The following is a 20,421-nucleotide window of genomic DNA, read 5'->3' as shown; positions in this document are numbered from 1 at the left end:
ACTTCTACGCGCAAGACTGGTGTTTCAGCTACAAGTACCCTCAGCTCATTGTACACTTACTGCATCAAGAGGCCTGTGCTTGTCAGTCTCAGGAGGCCCTATAAAAAGGGCGGTAGCTTGAAAGAACATTCAACGCAATGTTTGTTTAACCTAGAGATTTTCCCAGGGCCTCACCTTTAACATTGAGCATTTTATTACATATTTTCCAAGAGCAGAAACATGAAAGCCTAGGAAACAGAGTTCACTTTTACAGGCAGGAACTGTGTGATAGGAGACAAAGGTACCACCGGTTGGGTAGAGTTATCTTTGGGTATCTGCCAGCAAGATGTTAATTCCTACTTCTGTGCCAGTTTAGCTTTTGGAAAGGTTAAAAGAAAAACTAGTTTGGGGACTGAGAAATGCTTGGGTGAGACTCCAGTAGTTTATTCCACTAAGCAGATCCAATTTTCGACCTAGGGATGTGTTCGCTGGCCCTAGTCCCTTTCTAGCTTGATTGAGCCCAAGTGAGGAAGGCCCACGAGTTACTGTCCTGGCTGAGACAAGAGTCCACAGAATTGCGGCTTCACTGAGCTACTTCTACATGGAAGTGCCTCGGATGACTTACCTTCTTATTTCTATTTGCCTAGAAGAAACACCCAAGCAAGCAATGGTCAGTCACCATGCGAACTTCTCTCAGAGTTTGAGGGCACTTAAGAAGGACAAGTAGTAGAGCAGAGAGTGAGGTCATTAAAAGGCAAGTCAACTGCACCTTCATGCCCACCCTTCTTTGAGCAAAAGGGTCTTTGGGATAAGCCACTCAACACTGATCTTCTTACCACAGTTTTCTTCATCTTCTCCACTGTCACAATCATTTTCACCATCACATCTCCAGGACACTGGGATACACTGAGTGGAACGGGCACCACAGCTGATTTCACTTATGCGGCATGTTCTCATATCTGTTGATGATATACAGTCTCAAAAGAGCCTCCAAACTCATGAGTGCAAAGCTGCTGCTCCTGTGCTGCCTGGAAGTGGTGACATCTGTAACTCAGTGGCCGGGCACACGGGTGAAATTCGACTTACTAGCTGAAGCCTGGGCAGATCCTTCGACAACTCCATGTCTCGGAAGCCATGCCAACCTAGGCTACCTGGCAGTCCACCGGAGAGCCTTGACCGTGCTACTCCGTCAAGGTTCCGCGGTGTGCGCAGTCCTGGCTTTTGTTTTACTTGGCGTGGTTACGTTCATTGGCTGGCCTGCTCCTTGACCATTATTTATCTGCTGCGTATCAAGTGACAGACCCAGATACTGGCAACCTAATCCCAACTTCATTAAAAGCCAGATGCTCTATCACCTATGAAGTCTTCCTTTGCCTGGATTCCTTCACAGACCTCCTTCACAACCTCTTTTCCACTGACATCTTGCAAAGTAGGGACACCCCCTAATTCTTGACTTTATGGGGTCATCCCCCACTAAAACTTGGGCTGAATCTTCATGGAACCTGTCTTCACCTATGGTAACTCACCTCCCTTGACCAATGCTCATATAACTTCCTTTACTTCTTGCCTGGAAAAACTGAAATTAACACACATCCCTTCCTTTCTGCTTGATTCCAGACCTAAACTTTGTTCATGTTAGACTTCCACTTTTAGTGCTTTAACAGGCCTCTACTGCCTTAAAAGGAACACCGAGACTTTCTTCACCAGGACATGCAAATGATTCTAATTTAACTGTCCCAAATCATCTTCCTCTATGATCTCACAGACTTTTTCCTGAATATCAGCTTGAGGATACACACGTATTTGCACACCTATGAAGTTTCTCTTATTTCAGAACAAGCTGTAAGCTCCCTACTTTAATAACTTTACGTTACATGTTTCTTAAGAATGGCTCTATCATCCTATTTCTAGTCACCTTACCCCTTCGGTAACAGATATTTTTTTCACAACATGAGAAGCTGTGCACCTAAAAGCTTACACGTGGCCCACGGGGGGACCCTCACATCTTGACTTAGCTTCCAGGACCAGAGTACCATCCACTCAGAGTCATTATCATCAAACATTTGAAATCTATGCACCTAGTCAAGGAGTTCTTGAATCTTCTGGCTTCAGTCTTAAATGTTCAATAGCGAAGCTACCCAAGAGAACGTCAGTCTTGTTAGACTAGGAAGAGCATTCTTTATGTTTTTAAAGATTGGCTGTTAATGATTTGACTGACCTCGGAGTCAACTGGCCTAACTTTAAGGGAGGCCAAGGAAAACTAATCAAGTTTTAGATTATACAATACTTAGAGCTATGAGACACGGAACAGCCTGGAAAAGTTCAAGTCCAAAGCAAGTCACACTCACGGCACTGCTCTGGGCTTTCATCAGAACCATCTTCGCAGTCGGGGTCCCCGTCACACTGCCATCGGCTGGGAACACACTGGCCGTTGTTGCACACAAAGTCAGACTCGGCACACGTCTTCTTCACTACGAAAGTTGATTTGCAGGGTTAAAGTTGAAGTCACTCACCCAAGAGCCCTACATTCCCACTGGGGGTACAACTGCATTTGGATGTGTTTTACTCTAAAAAATAAATCTGAGTCAGTTAGCACTCAACTGCCAATATCCCGGAGAATCTTAGAAAAATCTTTTTTTTTTTTTTCTTTCCTCTTTTTCCTCAGAGGAGGAAGGTGATCATTTGAGAGACTTAGAGGACGCTGAGGTGAAGGGATCCCTTATAATGAACTTCTTGCCTGCTTGCTAACGTTGAGATTAAGGAATAATTTTGTTCTTTTCACGCATTTCTTCCAAGTCATTCAAGTTTAACAGTCAAACGACTGGATCATAGTATAACTGTTCTAGCGGCATCTTGTAACAACACATGGGTTTAGTGCAGAGGCAGAAGACCCAGCTCCAGTACTGAATACTGTCACCCTTACAGGTCTATTGGGGCAGAGGAACCCACTGGGTAAGAAATAGAGAAAGCGCAAACCTGAGTATAAGAGAGGTTGTATTTAGCATCCGAAGGGTGGGCTCACATCCACCAGCTAAAAGTCACTGAGCCTGCCGTGGAAGCTGCCAGCACCCGTAACTGACTACTAGACTTAAATTGCCTAAGACAAGGTATCAGTTCTGCTACTAGTGCTTACTAGGGCAGCCTTTTCTCCTCAATTAGGGAGACCATGCGATCTGTTGTCCAAATTGACACAATCTCAGTAGAAGGGGGACAGTGTTAATTTTCCCAGGAAGATAAGCGTTGACCAGAACGGTGCTAAGCAAAGCAGGCAGCTTGGTCATCCTACCTGTGAGGAAGTGAGGGAGTAAGAAGGGGCCTGACAAGGAGCCACGTCGGGTATTCTAGGGTCATCCTCAGATTATATTCTTCTTTGCCCGTGTGCCTATACTTTCTACTTGAATTTCCAGTTTAAAACATTCTTCTCTAACGAATATTCTGTAATGGGAAATCAGCTAAAAGCCAACCATTTGCTGAAAAGATGAAAGGGACCACCTCAGGTCAGGGGTTTAAGCCAGGTACAGCACTCAGAGTTCAGCCGCTCTGGGTTAGCCTCAGATATTGTTAATGGGGAGACAGTGATGATAGTCAATTTCTAGAACTCAAGATGGGATGATCAATTATGATGATCTGAAAAGGATTATTTACCTCCTAAAATTGTGTAGCCAAGGGAACATGAAAGGCCATATTACTTTTTAGATTCATAACTGCTTCTAAGATCACCGAAATACTCAAACGCCAGTGTTAACAGTTTAAGTGATATCCAAGGCCCATCTTCTCCTGAGCATGTAGGAAGGTGCCAGAGGGTCTCAGAGTCAGTTATTGTAATTCACCCTGTGATACTCTTCAGAAGTTGCAAAAGAGAGAGTACGGAATGGTTGTAAAGAGACCTCATGAATTTAAGAAGTATAAGATGTTACAGGGATAGAAGAGACTGGTTATACTACAAAGTGAACAAGATACACAGGGTCAGATAGATTGCTAGGGTTCCTCTCTCTCCATTCTGAGCACAGACTGGGAGGGTAAAGATAGGCTGTTTGAACTGGGCCTTGAGAGATGGATAGAAATTTAGATGTGCCACCAGGGAAGAGAACTACCAGTTCCACTCTTGGGGTATCCGAGTTACTGATGTATCAGTTCAGCCTAACACTTGTAGAAGAGTGAGTTACTAGGACTGATGGAACATGGCTTGCAGAATCCAAGCTGAAGTTGACTAAATATGCTAGTTGACATGCTCGAAAGAAAAGGCCCTGCTGAAACTGTAACCAAGTTCAACATCAAGAGGTTGGGCAGGAAAAACAGGAATTGGCTTTGGAAGTTTTAAGTAATTGTGTAGCTTTTCCCTTCATGGAGGAACATCTCAAAATAAGCATTCAGAGCTTACCCAAGCAAAGCTCCCACTTTCCTTCTCTACCTTCATATCTGAGAGGCAGAGACAAATTCTGGCCAAGAATATATTTACTTTTTCCCACTTTGCATGATCTTGATTATAGGTACATCTACCTCCTTACCGCTTCCAAACTTTCCTGTTACGTGGCTAGAATCGATTTATGCAGAGACTATTTTAGGAAAAGCCAGCGATGACCCCTACAATGACTCAGGTTAGTTTCTACTGAGGTAGTCAAATGGTAAAGTAAGACTTCACACCATGGAGAGAATAATTACTCTCTTAAAAAAAAAACAAAAACAAATGGGTTTTGCCAAATATAGTTTAGCACAGAAGAAGAAGGGCTACTTACACCAAGAGAACAGTGGGACAAGAGTGAGGTCCTTTAGTGAGAAAATTAGTGAGAGAATTATATCACCCCGGTAACCCAGAAAGAGCATGGAACTCAGTATCTCGTAGAATAGATTAAAATCTTAGTGTTAGGATGCAAATGATATAAATGTGTCACATTGGAGAACTATTCTTGGTCCTGAGACTGGAGATAAGCTTCTTCTGATATTGCAGCATGGGTTTACTCTGCTTCCAAATGAGCTGCTAATTTACATATTGGCATGCAGACATCCATGATGCTGCTCTGAGAGCTCAAGCACAGGACTGTCTGCCAGTATGTTTATACTATAGCAGTTTAGTAATGATGCATGAAGTAGGTAAGGGCATAACAAGATGGCAGTTGGTAAAATCTACATTTAGCTTCTATTTTTCTTCTGGATTTTTAGTTTGTATAGTGGACATCTTTATGTAACGTCTTTTATTTATTTTTTTGATTTTTTTTACATCTTTATTGGAGTATAATTGCTTTACAATGGTGTGTTAGTTTCTGCTTTACAACAAAAGGAATCAGTTATATATATATACATATGTTCCCATATCTCTTCCCTCTTGCGTCTCCCTCCCTCCCACCCTCCCTATCCCACCCCTCCAGGCGGTCACAAAGCACCGAGCTGATCTCCCTGTGCTATGCGGCTGCTTCCCACTAGCTATCTACCTTATCATGTAACGTCTTTTAAAAGGTAAATGGCAATGTTATCACCGACATTCATGAACAAGCTTATTTCAAGAGTTTTACAACACAGAACAAAGGGATCATAAAGCAAACTTCAGCATGTATTCAAGGTACCTAAATGCCATCTTGACATGTAGTTCTCAGCTGTCCTGGCTTAATGAGAGGTTATATAGGTTGCAAAGACAGGCATTTCTCATAATGATCTTTTTTTTTTTATAAATTTATTTATTTATTTTTGGCTGTGTTGGGTCTTTGTTGCTGCGTGCGGGCTTTCTCTAGTTGCGGTGAGCGGGAGCTACTCTTCGTGGTGGTGCGTGGGCTTCTCATTGCGGTGGCTTCTCTCGTTGTGGACCACGGGCTCTAGGCGCTCAGGCTTCAGTAGTTGTGGCTCGCGGGCTCTGGAGCGCAGCCTCAGTAGTTGTGGCGCACGGGCTTAGTTGCTCCGTGGCACGTGGGATCTTCCCGGACCAGGGCTCGAACCCGTGTCCCCTGCATTGGCAGGCGGATTCTTAACCACTGCGCCACCAGGGAAGCCCTCATAATGATCTTTTAATAGATGCTGATCAATGGGTATGATGGCGTATCCCTATTTTCTTGGGGGAGAGAATGTCTTCCATCTTGCCTAGTGCTTTAAAATCAGCATCTCTGTAGACAGGGAATTAAAAAAAGAATCCTTATCTGATCTTTGATCTGGGCTGGCTTATAGTTTCTATACCAGGAGTTAACTAATTCCTGAAACTGCAGGGGATTTCTTACCGTCCACGGCTTGCTTTTTGGGGATCGGAACCATTTGAGAATTAAAAAAAGAAAGTCTGGGGCTTCCCTGGTGGCGCAGTGGTTGAGAGTCCGCCTGCCAATGCAGGGGATGCGGGTTCGTGCTCCAGTCCGGGAAGATCCCACATGCCGCGGAGCGGCTGGGCCCGTGAGCCATGGCCACTGAGCCTGCGCGTCTGGAGCCTGTGCTGCGCAACGGGAGAGGCCACAACAGTGAGAGGCCTGCGTACCGCAAAAGAAAAAAAAAAAAAAAAAGAAAGTCTGTTCAAAGCAGTCTTCTGTCTGTCTCTATTTCTGGTCCTCCCCTTCCTTCCTCTAGCTTCCTATACCAAAATTTTGTCTGATCTAAGATCAACCGCGTCTACCGTTTGAAAGGAACTCCACTGTATCTTCAAAATTCCATACTCAAGTCGCTAACTTCACATCAATCATATCCCTCCAGACCAGGAAGTATAGAATCTTTGGACTCGAGTTCAAAGCAGTTCTTAGGAGTGGATTCTATTTTTCAGAATCTCGATACATTTGTAGACACTAAGATATAATATCATCATCTTTCAATACAATGTGTACGTCCTAGTGAGGTGGCAGGTGAGACCGTCCAGCTCTTTACTCACCACAGTTCTTTTCGTCACTGCCATCAGCACAGTCTTCGTCCCCATCGCATTTCCACAGCAGCGTAATACAGCGGCCATTTGTGCACTGGAATTGGGAGGGTTCACATTTGGCTTTTCTTCCTAAAATCAGGAGGGAACACTCAGCTAAGCTGGGACACAAGGATCGTAAGTTAGAGGTGCTCGTTACCTGAAACCCATGGATAGGAGTCCTCTTGGAGGGACAGCTGCAGACTCAGAGGCCATAACACTGTAGGGGCCAGAGCTGGATGGGCCTTGGGGCAGTGACTGACAGTAAGTGAGTTCTTAGCTGGGCACACTCCATCTGGATAAGACTAGATTCCCCAGCCTCTCTTGCAGGAGGCATAGCCATGGGACTAAGTTCCGGCTAGTGGGATGTAAGCAGAAATGGTATATACAACTTCTGGGAAATATCCTCAAAGGCACAGGGGATCCAGTTTCCTTAATTTTATTCCTTTCTGGTTCCTGAAAACTAGGCATGGTGGCTGGAATAGTAATCTTGGGTCAAGGGAGCCAGACCAAGATAGAAGGAACGTAGATTGCCCAGAGACTGCAGGTGGCAGGGCAGGGGATTCACCTGTGGACTCATTTCTCCCATTCCTTTAACTCATTTGTGTCATTATAATCATGCAGCCAAATCCTGATCTTTTAATGGCATTTCTTGTCCACATTCTATACCGTTACTCATCAATGATGCTTCTATTACGAGCAAAGTAAAGGATATTTAGAAAAGGCGTGAGGTTTAATACATGCTTCCTCATCTCAGAATTGGAGGTCTAATTGCAAAAAGACATGTTTACAAAATGACTCCAAGATAAGATAAAAAGCACGAAGAAGGTACAGTTAAGAGGTGAAGGGAGATCATTTTTTAAATTTAATTTTTATTTTATATTATAGTTGAGTTACAATGTGTTAGTTTCAGGTGTACAGCAAAGTGATTCAGCTATACATGTATATATCTTCATTCTTTTTCAGATTCTTTTCCCGATTCTTTTCCCACATAGGTTATTATAGAATATTGAGTAGAGTTCCCTGTGCTATACAGTAGGTCCTTGTTGATTATCTATTTTATACCTAGTAGTGTGTATATGTTAATCCCTAACTCCTAATTGATCCCTCCCCCCCTGCACCTTTCCCCTTTGGTAACCATAAGTTTATTTTTGAAGTCTGTGAGTCTGTTTCTGTTTTGTAAATAAGTTCGTTTGTATCAGTTTTTTTAGATCCCACATATAATCGGTATCATATGCTATTTGTCTGGCTTACTTCACTTAGTATGATAATCTCTAGGTCCATCCATGTTGCTGCAAATGGCCTTATTTCATTCAAGGCAGAGACAGCAGAGCATCTAACCATCACGGGGCTCTTCTGAGTGTGGTAACCTGAGCAATTGCACAAGTTACCACAAAGCTGGCTCTGACTTGGGTGTTTGAATGAGGACGCATAAAATGGGAGGGTACGAAGGGAATTCCAGTCGCTGCAAATGGCGTTATTTCATTCATTTTATGGCTGAATAATATTCCATTGTATATATGTACCACATCTTTTTTATCCATTCCTCTGTCGATGGACGTTTAGGTTGCTTCCATGTCCTGGCTATTGTAAACAGTGCTGCAGTGAACATTGGGGTGCATGTATCTTTTTGAATTATGGTTTTCTCCGGTATGTGCCCAGGAGTGGGATTGCTGGATCATATTGGTAGTTCTATTTTTAGTTTTTTTTAAGGAATCGCCATACTGTTCTCCATAGTGGCTGTACCAAGTTACATTCCCACCAACGGTGTAGGAGGGTTCGATTTTCTCCACACCCAAAGGGAGATCGTTTTTAACTTAGTGATGTGAGAAAAGCAAAGCAAGGTGGGAGCCACAGACCTGGATTCTATTTTTCTGAAACTCAGTTTTCCTATGCTCAGTGTATGAATATAATTCACATAATGGCATGAATGAATACTTGGAAGTAGGGCACTTAGTTTTTTTTTTTTTGCCTGGAATGGGACAGCTGATATTCAGGTGTTTCCAATCATTAGCAGGTCTATCCTTCTGGAGGACGTAATTTCTTTGAGATAAAAGGCAAAGATGTGGTTGCTTACAGCAAATACACTGCAAATATTCGAGAAAAACAGTGGAGCCACGTAGTTCATGCAGATTCCTTAGGGAGGTCTTCCCAGCAGAAAGCCTTGCGACTTCCTGTACCTTTCAGCATCTGCAGCTGTGGCATGTGGGCATAAGAACAGATGCTACAGTGACAAGCACAGACTGGAACTCTTGTGTCATGTACACAATGCTCTAGTTGGCATCCGTACTGTCAGCTACTCCCTACTGTCTGGGAACATTCTATACTTTGTGGCTAATTCCCAGGGAGATTAAAATCTGGTCCTAGTTTACCATATGGGTGTGTGGTTACTTAGGTACTAAATGTACTCGTCTAAGAACTATATGTAGCACTCTGCCCACAAGAGTGTAGTTAAGCTGGGACCCAGATACAAAGCAGGATGAATCAACGGCACTTCCTATCTGTAGTTCATTTTTTATTTTATTTTTTTTTATAATTATTATTAGTTTTTTGGCCACACCACGTGGCTTGCAGGATCTTAGTTCCCCGACCAGGGACTGAACCGAGGCTCCAGCAGTGAGAGTGCTGAGTCCTAACCATTGGACCACCAGGAAATCCATCCTGCGTGGCCAACCCCACCCCCCCCCCGGCATTTTTTAAAGTTTACCATGTTAACCATTTTTATTTATTTGGTCGTGCTGCGTGGCTTGAGGGATGTTCCCCAACCAGGGATTGAATCCGGGCCACGGCAGTGAAAGCCTGGAATCCTAACCACTAGGCCACCAGGGAACTCCTCTTCCTACCTGTATTTCATACTATTCATTCAATCCACAAATATTTTACTGGGCATAAGAAGGGGGAACAAGGAGAGGGTAGAGGCTGTCAGGAAGCATCGCACGCTAGTTTTTATACCGCGAAACCAAGTATGAAGTACCTGGCTGCCTCTCACCCTCCCCCTTTTATCACTGGAGTCTCGATATAGTCTTAATATTCTCAATGCTGGGGTTATCTGTTCCAGGGCCCACTGGCTGTAGTTCTTTATCCCTGTGACCTCTGACTGTTGTGGGAGTGGTAAGAATCTACTTAGAGTACTTTACTTGGAAAGTAAAAAAAAGAACAATTTATGATAGTCAGAGAACAGAAATATACATATACTTGGAAAGACAAGTCAGGTTGCAATTAGAATACCTTTTTAAAAGGTGTTAGTTACCCAAGGTTTTAGTTGTTTGGTCAAAATGAGACAAAAACATCGACGTTGATATCTATGCTGTCAGAAAGGTAACCATATAATCCGACTTGCACAGGGACTTAAAAGTAGGCGTCAGGAAAAAAAAAAAAAGTAGGCGTCAGATGATGGTTTTCCACTTGGGGTTAGGTACCTGGCAGATCTCTTTAACAACGAGCCTTGATTGTAACTACAGATTTTACAGACACTCAAGCTGGCCTGGGATTAACTATGGGCGCACAGTAGCCTAAGGCTGGTGTTTAGTCCACTGTCACCTTAAGGAAGCTCTCTGAATGTAACTGGAACACACAGGCAATCAACGGTCATAAATGCTGGGTTAACATCCCAGCAATGCTGCTTTAAGAGTCGCTGTTGAGCGGGCTCAGGACAGACACTCAAGACAAAAAGGAGTTTAATTTCTACCTCTTATCTCAGACGTTTCCACTTCACCCAAGCTTCTGCCCGATGGTCATAAAGCTGTGTTTTACCATGACACACACGGCTCTCCGTTAAGAAAGGAGCACAATGGCGTTAAGAATGGAGTACGCTGCTAACCAACCATCCCTGCTTCTTTAAAAGAGGAGAGTGGTGGGAGTGGGGGTGGGTAAAGCTAGCTGGCTTTATAAAGGGCTCTTTCTTTAAAGAGAAGAGAAGAAAGACCCTAAGCTCTATGGCCGCGCCTCGGTTTCTTAAGTTTCCTAAGCACCTTGTTTTGAAAGATTGCTCCTGGGTAGAAAGGACTCCCTAGTTCTGTTTAATCCCCTGTATCGTGCAGAGCGGGGAGAGCTCAGCCACCTGACTGCAGCATGGTGGGTTTTCTGCCCAAGTTTCAGGAAGATTCTCCCTTTACACCTGTGGTACCTACCTGGGAATGCTGCCGTACAGAGCTCCAAAAGAATCGAAAACACCAAATGAATTAAGCTTTCGGTTTGCAAAGCTCTGGGGGATTACAGGATTGTGGGCCTGTAGTCTATTTCCATCCGTGACAGTTAAGTCTCAAGTTCAGCATTATACTTTCATAAAGAGAACAGGGTGAGCTTGAAATGATCGACACCCAGGGTCCTTTCAATGCTTAGGCTAAGCTAAAGCCAATGATGCCTCAGAAAATAAATTACAAGTAGAAGCGCTCGGCATCCTACAACCCAGGGTCTATCTGCTCAGAAGGGTGAAAAGTCGGAGTCAATGTGATTTTTAGCGGGTTCCTCAAAGTCACGGGGTTCACAGGAATGCCTTGGCAGCATCGGGGTGGCTGCAGTCAGGGGAAGGGCTACGACAGCAGGGAACCTGGGTATTCCGCCTCTGTTTCAACCAGCATTTCTTTTCAACATTGGAGTTTTGTGTAAGGATTTGAAAAGTGTTCCATAACTTTAAGAAATCAAACGGTTGGACTAGATCTGGGTTTCCTTTCAGCTCTAATACTTAGGATGAATACCCCTACCCCTTTGGGCCAGGGGGTTGGAAGTCACTTGTACCTAGTCGTCTGCACGGCTGTTTACACTTGTAACAAATGACTGAAGGCCCAGAAGCGTTGAAGATTTCCTCACTAATTCTGCGCTTACACAGTTGATATCAGACTCTGCAAACTTACTTCAAGGCACCCATGTCCCAGGAGCCTTGCTTACCTAAATAGTTAACGTTGCTACCCAGACATGTTGGCAGTTCACTGGCTCCAAGGAACTCAGGGGTTTTAATGCATTTAGAAGTCAGCCTGCCGTTGTTGTCTAATTGTCCCTGCAATGGTTAACATGGAAGAACAGTACGTAAGCTTCGGTTAAAAAAAAAACAAAAAACTGCATAGACCTTACGGTAAATACCAAGCCTTCCAAGTGGGCTACGAAGTTCCCTGTAGGGCTCCGAGTGGCACCTTTGCAGGAGTGCTCCAGAAGGGATGCCCACAGTAAGATGTTTCTGCGTGTCAGGCTCAGACATGAACTTCAGCCTGCACAGAGGGGCTGCGGCTGCCACACTGCTGGGACTAGCAAGGCCAAGTGTTCACATCTTTCACAGCCCTCCCATTTGCTTGAGTGTACGGGTGTTATCATCTCCTGGAATTTTGTTCAGTCCATTTGTTTTGGCACTTCTGGGGCTGCCAAGGGCATTTATTTTTAGTCCAGCTCATTCCTACTGCTTGCCACTTGAACGCCAATCTTTCTATTCATAGGCTAAAACTCCTTTTAGGACAAGCAGCTTTTCAAGTCAGCAAAGAAGTTTTCCTACAAGGGAAGAAGGTTAGTAAGAGGAACTGAGGATGAGGGACTGAGCTGTATTCTGGCCTTACAGACAGCCTCTCAAGCCTTGTGAGAACCAGTCGGGGGCCAACTAAAAACTGTGAAATACTTGGGTTAATCCTGATTCACTCAATCCTACAGTTCAATTGTCAGTTTTCCCATTTACATCAGATTGAGATGATCTTGAGAATCATGGATAAATAACTTAATTTTTATTCTTAGCCAAACACTGTTCTAAGAACTCAGTTTCTTAATTGATTTAATTCTCAATCCTCCACAGTCAGCGCTACTGTTCCCCTTTTACATACCAGGGAACCTGTTTGGGGAAGGGAGGACAGTATTTGCCCACGATCACCTTGGGCAGAACTAGAATTTGAACTCAGGCAGTCTGGCTCCAGATACCATGTGATTGAGCACGCATACCAACTAGAGCACCTGACTCAGGACCACTTCCTTCCAGAATATTCTGCTGACTTGTGATGTGGGTAGTAGTGTCAGTTTAAATTAATCCGGAATTAGGTACTATCACTTGTCAGGATGTCACTGTCCTAACACAGCCTTATTGTTGAGATAGAGCCCACCCTCCCGTCCCCATTTTGATTTTTAAAAACTGCTGCCTCAGTATCCCTAGCAGGTCTTTTCCTAGAAGGACTATCATGCTTGGTCTTCTTGTCTAGAAAGAGATAAGGCCCTCCTGATATATTTGGGAAGTTATTAGTTTTGTGGGTGGTAAAAGTCAGTGGTTCTCAAGATCGAGTTTGTATCAGAAACCCCTGAAGGACTTACTAAAACACAATGCTGCCCCCTCACCAGAGATTCTGACTTTGTAGGTCTAGCATGGGGCCCAAGTTTGCATTTCTATTGAGTTCCCGGAGGCTGTTGACCTAGCTGGTCCCTGACCGCACTCTGAAACCACTGCGGGAAGGTTAGGAGGCTAAGATTCTACCCACAATGCGGGTGACTACTTCATTCTCAGGGTTGGACTCTATAGTACTCACCCCATAAGTCGTGTGCATCACTGAATGGACATAGGTGACAACTGCCAATCGAACAACAGAGATTATGATGACGACCTTTGTGCCATTAGGTAAAATCTACTTGGATATCTTAATAGGTGTACACGGTAAAGAGGTTCTTCTAAAATCTGTCTTCCCATCCCCGTGTGCCTGATCTTTGACCCACCACTTACTCTAAGTCAGTAGTCCAACCGTGAGCCTAGATTCTTCTCCTCTGACATTTTGCCATCAAGTCCTGGGCATGTCCAAGCACTCATCTCTCACTGGATCTAAACTTGTCTCTTGTTCCTCTGCCTCCAGGCTGCCGTGTTCTCTATCCACATCAACACGGTGAATCAGGCAGCCAAGAATGGCCCAGAGTGCCAGGGATGGGACCACTTGCAGGCTTCTCACGGGCTCTAGGATTGAGTCTAGTTTCCTACCCATTTCCCCCGGCTTCTTCCTATTGCTTACCACCCGTTCAAATGTCATCCTTGAACGAGCCCCTCAGTTGCTTTCTTGACCAATTAGGTGTGGTCTGGCTGCTTTCTCACTGTCTCCTGTGCCTGTCACAGAGCCGTCACATACTGAGATGTGCTCACCTACGTGTTTCCATCTCTACAAGCGGAGATCCCCTATGGCAGGGCCTGGAATGTGTCTTTGTAAGTTGGGACCGGGTGCCTGACGTCTAAAATTTTTTTAGGCACTAGCGAGTGCCATCCGTTGATTTGTTAGTTCACTAATGAAGTTGGTCTGAACTACAGATTTTTTTCCCAAAGCATTCTTCCCAGGTTTTCTGAACTTGAAACCAAGTATGAGCAGTTGTTTCACTAGTTAGCATACTTTGAAAGACTCTTAGGTTACAAAGGCCACAGTTCTCAATGCCTACGAGGGTACTTTCACCTCATCTTCAGAAACTTTATCATTTAAAAACACAGCACTTTCCTGCACTTATATATCAGAATGAGTGTGTCAGTGTGGGTCCGTTAGCTTCGTTTCCACGTGAGGAGAGCGGTTCCGGCACGCAGGGCTCACTGGTAAAGTTAGAAATTTCAGGGCTTTTACCTCTGACGGATTTTAGCGCTCTTTGGTAACGTTGGCAGCCATCCATTGTTGATTGAGTGCTGTCACCTTTGTAGGATCATCTGCAGAGATGGACTAATTCCTGGCTTTGTCACATGAGAGTCTAAGTTCTCGGTGAGTTTTGAGAAATCTTCATAAGCTGTAACCCATGTGGTGTGTGGGACCTCCAGCAATCTTCAGCTGCTACCTGCCTCTTTTATGATTAAGTCTTGACCACTGGGTCTGCTCGCTCCCATCCAGAGCTTCTATTCCAGGCTGTCTCTGGATCACTGATTTCCTGGTTTGACTTTCCCACTACACTAAATGTCATGAAGGAAGAGCCCAACTTCTTGGTCGCTGTGTCGCCTATGCCTGGTGCTATATGGCATGTGGTGGGCACTCAGTAACTGGAAGTCAAGTGCTTTTGAGCAGAGGTACAAAGGATGCTGGCATCAAGCTACCACCTACTTAGGGAACCTACAGATCAGTTAGTAGCTCAGACCTTGGAAAGGTATCTTAAGAAAACTAAAGATTAGAGGCAGTCTATAAAAGAACCTTATTTACTCATAGTATCTGGGGGAAGAATTATAACACACGATGTAACTTGCAAATGTTGTCTATCACCAAGGGTTTTATCGCCTCCCTTGTTTGGCAAATTACAAGCCCGACCCGATAGCCCACCCCTCCCTCTCCCACAACCATGGTCCTATCTTATAGTTTCTGCCCCCAAAGTTCTCTCTTAAATACAGGGCCATGAATGCCCTTTCCCTGCTCCGCCCACCCATGCAGCATCTTTAAAATACAAAGTGGACAAAAGATCTCTAAGCAGATATTAAGCCACTTCTAGCAGAGTCGCTGTATTTATTCTCCCAGCACCTGGCAGGCATTCTCTTGTTAATTTAGAGCCACCATCTAGCCATCAGGCCCAAACTTTTCTAGGAAACTTCGCATGAAGGGCAACGTGTGCTAAGTTTAAGGTATCACCTGCCATCTCATTTAGTCCCTGCAGTGCATCTAGTGTATCTAACTAGGCAGTGTTAACAATGTTTAGAATTTTTATCGAAAACCAACAGAAAAGCTTAGCAGAGACACCAATTCGGACTGAAAAAATGCAGAGTGAAACTGAGGTAATCGTCCTTTACAAAGCCAGATTCTCCTAGAGCTAAGCTATTCCTCTGTCTTTAAGTCCTACGAAAAGCTATCAGTCTTCAGATTTCCTAGCCAACAACTCTTTAGGTGGGCCAGAACACTGCCCCCGGACCACTTACTTCTGCTCAACAGGTACATCTCCTCCATCTCTGCCCAGGTATTCTTGGACTCTTTCTCTTGAAAGCAGTCTCCGTGCTGTGGCTTAAGCACAGACGGGAACAAACGAAGCAGTGTTGAGTCTATCACGTAACTACCTGGAGAGCAGCCGTATTAGCCCACCCTGAGAAATGCTTCTAAGGCAGGAACTTTTATCATAAGCTTCATTATAGAGCTTATCATAGTCCTTTGAGGGATTTAATTTTTTATAGACTAGTAATGTGAAGGTGGCTTTCCAAAGAAAGGTCAGTATCCAAAGTAAATTCAATTATGACTCGAAATTGTATAGATGACCACCTAAATTTGATCACTATTCCCTCTAGAGAGGGACAACTTTATTCACATTCTGTAAGAACTAGAAAATGGTCTAAATAGCTAATATCTACATTTCTATGTGGTGCTCCAGGTCTTCTGGTCTCTGGACCAAAACCCGAAGCCCTACGGCTGGGGGCTGTTCCCTTGAGCTTCTGGTTGTGCTCTACTCTAGGAGTTCTTGCTAAGTCTGATCAGTTTGACATTCCTCCTGGAACAGAAGGGGCTTGTGACTATTTTTCACCTCTCCTAGAACTGTAACAAAACTACTCAAGTGAGATTGGGTTTATGGGTATCCAATTTTATAAAAGGCAGAAGCACTTCTTTGGAGCACGGAGGCTGCTATAATTAAAATATACAGTATGGTTATATTGAAGTCCTAACATTTGGCAGTTCTACTGAACTTGGCCTTTATACATGCTTTAGGTATCTAGGGACTCCAAACAATTCGAGCAAAGAACCAAAATGAGCCAGGGCAGGTACACAGCTAAATGTCACGTGAATTGGGCAAAGGGGCGATCTGGGGAGCAATGCTGCTCCAGACCACGGGCAGCCGTCATTGCCAATGAAGGACTGACTGGTGACCCTCCTTTAAAGAGTCCCTGCTCACATGCTCATTCTTTGATCCAGATGAGGATTACGATTATTGTCATAGCTCCTCTTGGTGCTATCTGGATAAGTCAGGTTTATTTTCCCTCTGCCCTCCGGTCTCCTGTCCCTCCAGGTACTGCCAATTTCACCAACCCACTCCCCACAAGAGGAGAAGTTCCGTTGACTCTTTTGTTGGTGGCTAGCCATATCTGAATAGCTCTCACAAAACCCTGGTTCTTCTAGGCTCTGGCCTTAATGAATATATAGTACCCCAGATCCTAATCTTGACTACCTAGGCTGGAGGAAAATGTCCTGGAACTCCCAGGGATTTTTTTCCATCAGGTACGCTCCATTACTGAATTTTAATTTCTCTTGTTAGCCTGACTTAAGTTCCTTGGCAGAGTCTTAAAGCACACGTGCCCTGTCCTAGAGTATTTTAGACCAGCATCATGCGTGTGTATGGTCAGAGTGTAGAAGACCAGGACCAGAAAGTCAGTCCGTATGCCTTGGGGCTTTGAACTTCAGACAGGAGCCAGCCTGGGTTAGCTTAGGGTCAATACCTGCCTCAGCCAACCCCCAATTTCCTCCAGCTCAGAAAGGATGTGTCTCCTTTCCTTCGAAGAATTTAAGTCTTACATGGGCTTCTATTTTCCGCTGTTCATGGCATGTCATATATTTCACATGTGACCTAGGGGAGCAAAAGGGAGGCTCACCTACCTGATACAAGGTGAACACATGGCTTCAACTAACTCATTTCAACAATTTAGGTGCATTCATAGCGTTCTATAGGATAAAGTTAACCTCCAGTGGAAAGTTATTTTACATTAAATTAAAAGAATATGAAAAGAACGCAGCAAAAACGAATCTTCTCTCCCACCTTTCTGGACAGTCATCAGTGGTTTCTGGTATATCGGAGTCTTTTGAAATGATATGAAAGGTGTAATGTAAGCCATGGCACTACTCTGAGCAATCGTTTAATAAGTTAGTATTGCTCAATCATTAATGATTAATGTTAGAGTCTGAAAACTTTTCAGGGCTTTTCCAATCTCTTAGTTTGGTTACACATCAGGGGTCATCTTCACTAGACACTCGCCGTTTTTCAAGGAGTCCAGGCAGGCGAAAGCATTTGAGAGAACAGTCCATTGGAGCCTGTCAGTTTTTCACGTTCCCTTAAAGGTAACATTTCTCAGGCTGCTAAATTACGAGCCCGCGGAGCCACGTGACCAACCTAAACGTGATCGGGCGGCCAGCCAATCGCAGAGCGCAGAAAAGCCCGTCGCAGCTTCTCACGCTCGGGACAGTCAGAACCTAAGGGCTGGGGGCATTCGGAGACTCAACCCCCACAAGTATTGCTTGAGGGGCTGCTTGACCATACATTAAAGTTCGCTCTCACTTCAGGAGACTCGTGACTGCGGGCAGGAGGGTCTCCCAAGCCACCGGGCGACAGGAGCTAGGGACTCTGGAGTGGGTACTTAGGACGGGGGCAGTTTTCCGTCCCATTTCCCCAGAGGTGGCGAGCCAGCCCCTTGGTGTCATGTCGAGATCACTTCAGGGACCTGCCAGGATTCTCACCGAATCCTCTTAGAAGGGCTTCGTGTCGCCTGCCTGAGAAAGTTGTGCGGCCCCTAATGAGAGAGTGGCTGAGGACAGGGCTCCCAGGCCCAGTGCGGCACACCCTGGGGACCCGACAGTTGTCCCCACCGCCCTCCCCAACAAGCCACAGTCACACACCAGCTCTCCCAGCTCTCGTGCTACTCCATTTGATCTACTGGTTAGAATGAAGGCTAATTACAGTCATCAGATAAGGACCCAATTCCTCTCGAGGAAATCTCACCGGGAACGAGGCTCAGCAAACTAACCTGATTAAGTCTTCGTTCCACTCCCCTCCCCCGTTCAGCTATCCTGGAGACCCGAGAGGTTTACAAACGCTCCCCGGAGAGCGGAGAAACATCTAGAGGTGAGTCCTATTTGATTCAAGCCTCACTCTTCCTCTAACCCGCACTACACAGAGACTGCCCGGCGCCCGGGGAGTCGCAGTCCGGGTGCGCAGGCTGCGCACTTCTAGCCGCTCGGCGTAGACTCCCAGCGGCAGCCCACCGAACGTGCGGGTTCCTCACCGCCGCGGGGAACTCCACTCCCGGTCGGCACCCGGCGCCCCGCATCGCCGGAGGCGCCCTTCCTCACCCACCGCCCGCTCTCACCCTCCGTGAAGTCCGAGGGGCGCTCCGGGGGCTGCCGCGCACGTCCCGGCCCACCCGGCCCCCTGCCTCCTTCCTAACACTCCGCCTGGCAGAAGAGACACAACCATTGTTCAACGGCTCAGAAGCCCATATTCCCCATCCCCGGCCAAGCGGAGTGAGAAACGAGGCAAAGCACAGGTTTTAGGGGAGGCAGTGTAAGGGAATGAAGACTAGTTCGGGCAAGGCTTTAGGACACCCCAAATCCCACTATCCCCCCAGCCTGGCTCCCGGGAGCCGCGGTGCTGACAGCTCAGAGGCGCCACCAGGGTGGGGAGGGAGAGAAGGCGACGAGAGTGAAGAGGCGCCTCCTAGGAGGGGGGTGGGCAAAAGGAGACCCGCGCCTCGGGGCCCCCTGGCGCCCCGGCTAGGTCCAGGCAGGCCGCGGAGGGGCGCGTCCTCACTCACCCGCTCCGGTGGTGCCGCTCTCCCGGGGCGCCCAGCACAGCGCGAGCAGCAGCCAGAGCGCCCAGCGCGCGGACGTGCCCATGGTGCCCGTCTGGATGGTGCCGCCGCCGCCGCCGCTCGCTCCGCACAACAAGTTACCAGCCCTTCGGAAAGGAGGAAGGAGGTGGGGGCGGGGAGGGAGGAGGGGGAAGGGGAGGAGGGGAAGGAGTTCGAAGGGGGGTAAAGGGAGCAGGGAAGAAGAGGCGCACCCCCTCCCCTACAACTTGCACAATCTACCCCCCACCAGCCAACCCACCCACCCACCTACCTCCCCGGGCTGCAGCGGTAGTGCAAGCCGAGCCCGCGGGCAGAAAATAATGCAGGCGCTGCAGAGGAGGGGAGGGAAGAGGAGGGGAGAAAGGGAGAGGGGGGTGGGGAGCCAAGAGCGGAGAAGACAGAAGAGAGAGGAGCCGGCCGCGGAGCACCCACCCTGGCGGCCGCTGGAGCGCGGGGTGAGGAGCGAGGAGGGGGCAGGAGGGGGAGTGGTCAGCGGGGGATGGGGGCGGGCGCGGCGGCTTCAGCCCTCCCTCCCCACCCTCGACGCGCTCCTCTTATAAGCTCGGGGCAGCCAGGTTCCTGCGTCAGGGTTGTGTGAGTGTGCGTTCGAGTGTGAGCGTGAGTGGCCGTGGCCGCCGCTGCCACCCGGAGTGCTCCCGGGGCTCGGCTGCTCCGCGCGTCCGCCCGGGGCTCACGGGGGCCCGGGGCGGCCGCTGGTTGGCTCGCGCGCCGCCCTCGCCTCCAATCCCCGGTGCCTGCCCTAATTTCCTGATCCAGGGAACCTGCCGCCGCAGCAGCTGTGCGCTCCCTACAGTCATTACTGTACCTTCCCGGCAGCCGCCAACCGTAAATGCAGCAGCAGCAGCAGCAGTGGCAGCAGCAGCAGTTAGCACTGATGCAACTACTGAGGCTATTGCCACCGCCTTCCCAGTAACGCGGCTTACAGCCCGGAGGGGGGACTTGCAGTTTCCAGGGGCAACAAGCGTCTCTCTACCACCTTCTCCTGCGCCTCAAAGAGGGCTGGTCCTGTGAGGCTGGTAGGTAGCTTCTTTCTTGGGCCTCCTCTCTCCACTTAAAAGTGATGAAGAGGAGTGGATCTAAACATTTGGGCTACTTTGGTGTGGGGTTGGGGATGCCTGTC

The 20,421-nt window shown here is 46.8% G+C and overlaps 1 protein-coding gene and 1 long non-coding RNA gene across 7 annotated transcripts in view; one reads left to right on the top strand and one right to left on the bottom strand.

Moving 5' to 3' along the window:
* VLDLR (very low density lipoprotein receptor) overlaps positions 1-19,922 on the bottom strand; it is a 32,365-nt gene extending 12,443 nt beyond the window's left edge. Inside the window, exons 1-5 of one of the 6 annotated variants that reach the window (XM_067744260.1) lie at positions 19,552-19,922; positions 19,245-19,387; positions 6,815-6,934; positions 2,328-2,450; positions 816-938 (exon numbers count right to left, since the gene is read on the bottom strand). In XM_067744260.1, the coding sequence (XP_067600361.1) occupies positions 816-938; positions 2,328-2,450; positions 6,815-6,934; positions 19,245-19,326 (448 nt within the window). In that variant the 5' untranslated portion in view covers positions 19,327-19,387; positions 19,552-19,922. The remainder of the gene's footprint in view (positions 1-815; positions 939-2,327; positions 2,451-6,814; positions 6,935-19,244; positions 19,388-19,551) is intronic. The other 5 variants (XM_067744256.1, XM_067744258.1, XM_067744257.1 and 2 more) reach the window with 5 other exon arrangements.
* The window catches only part of LOC137227808 (uncharacterized), a 143,865-nt gene continuing 143,328 nt past the window's right edge, over positions 19,885-20,421 (top strand). Inside the window, exon 1 of the long non-coding RNA XR_010945007.1 lies at positions 19,885-20,317. This is a non-coding gene — a long non-coding RNA (uncharacterized lncRNA). The remainder of the gene's footprint in view (positions 20,318-20,421) is intronic.

The sequence above is a fragment of the Pseudorca crassidens genome, chromosome 7 (genome assembly GCF_039906515.1).
Source record: "Pseudorca crassidens isolate mPseCra1 chromosome 7, mPseCra1.hap1, whole genome shotgun sequence".
NCBI classification, from domain to species: Eukaryota; Metazoa; Chordata; class Mammalia; order Artiodactyla; family Delphinidae; genus Pseudorca; species Pseudorca crassidens.
Note: the sequence above shows the minus strand (reverse complement) of the source record. Positions and strands in the feature narration are given on the sequence as shown.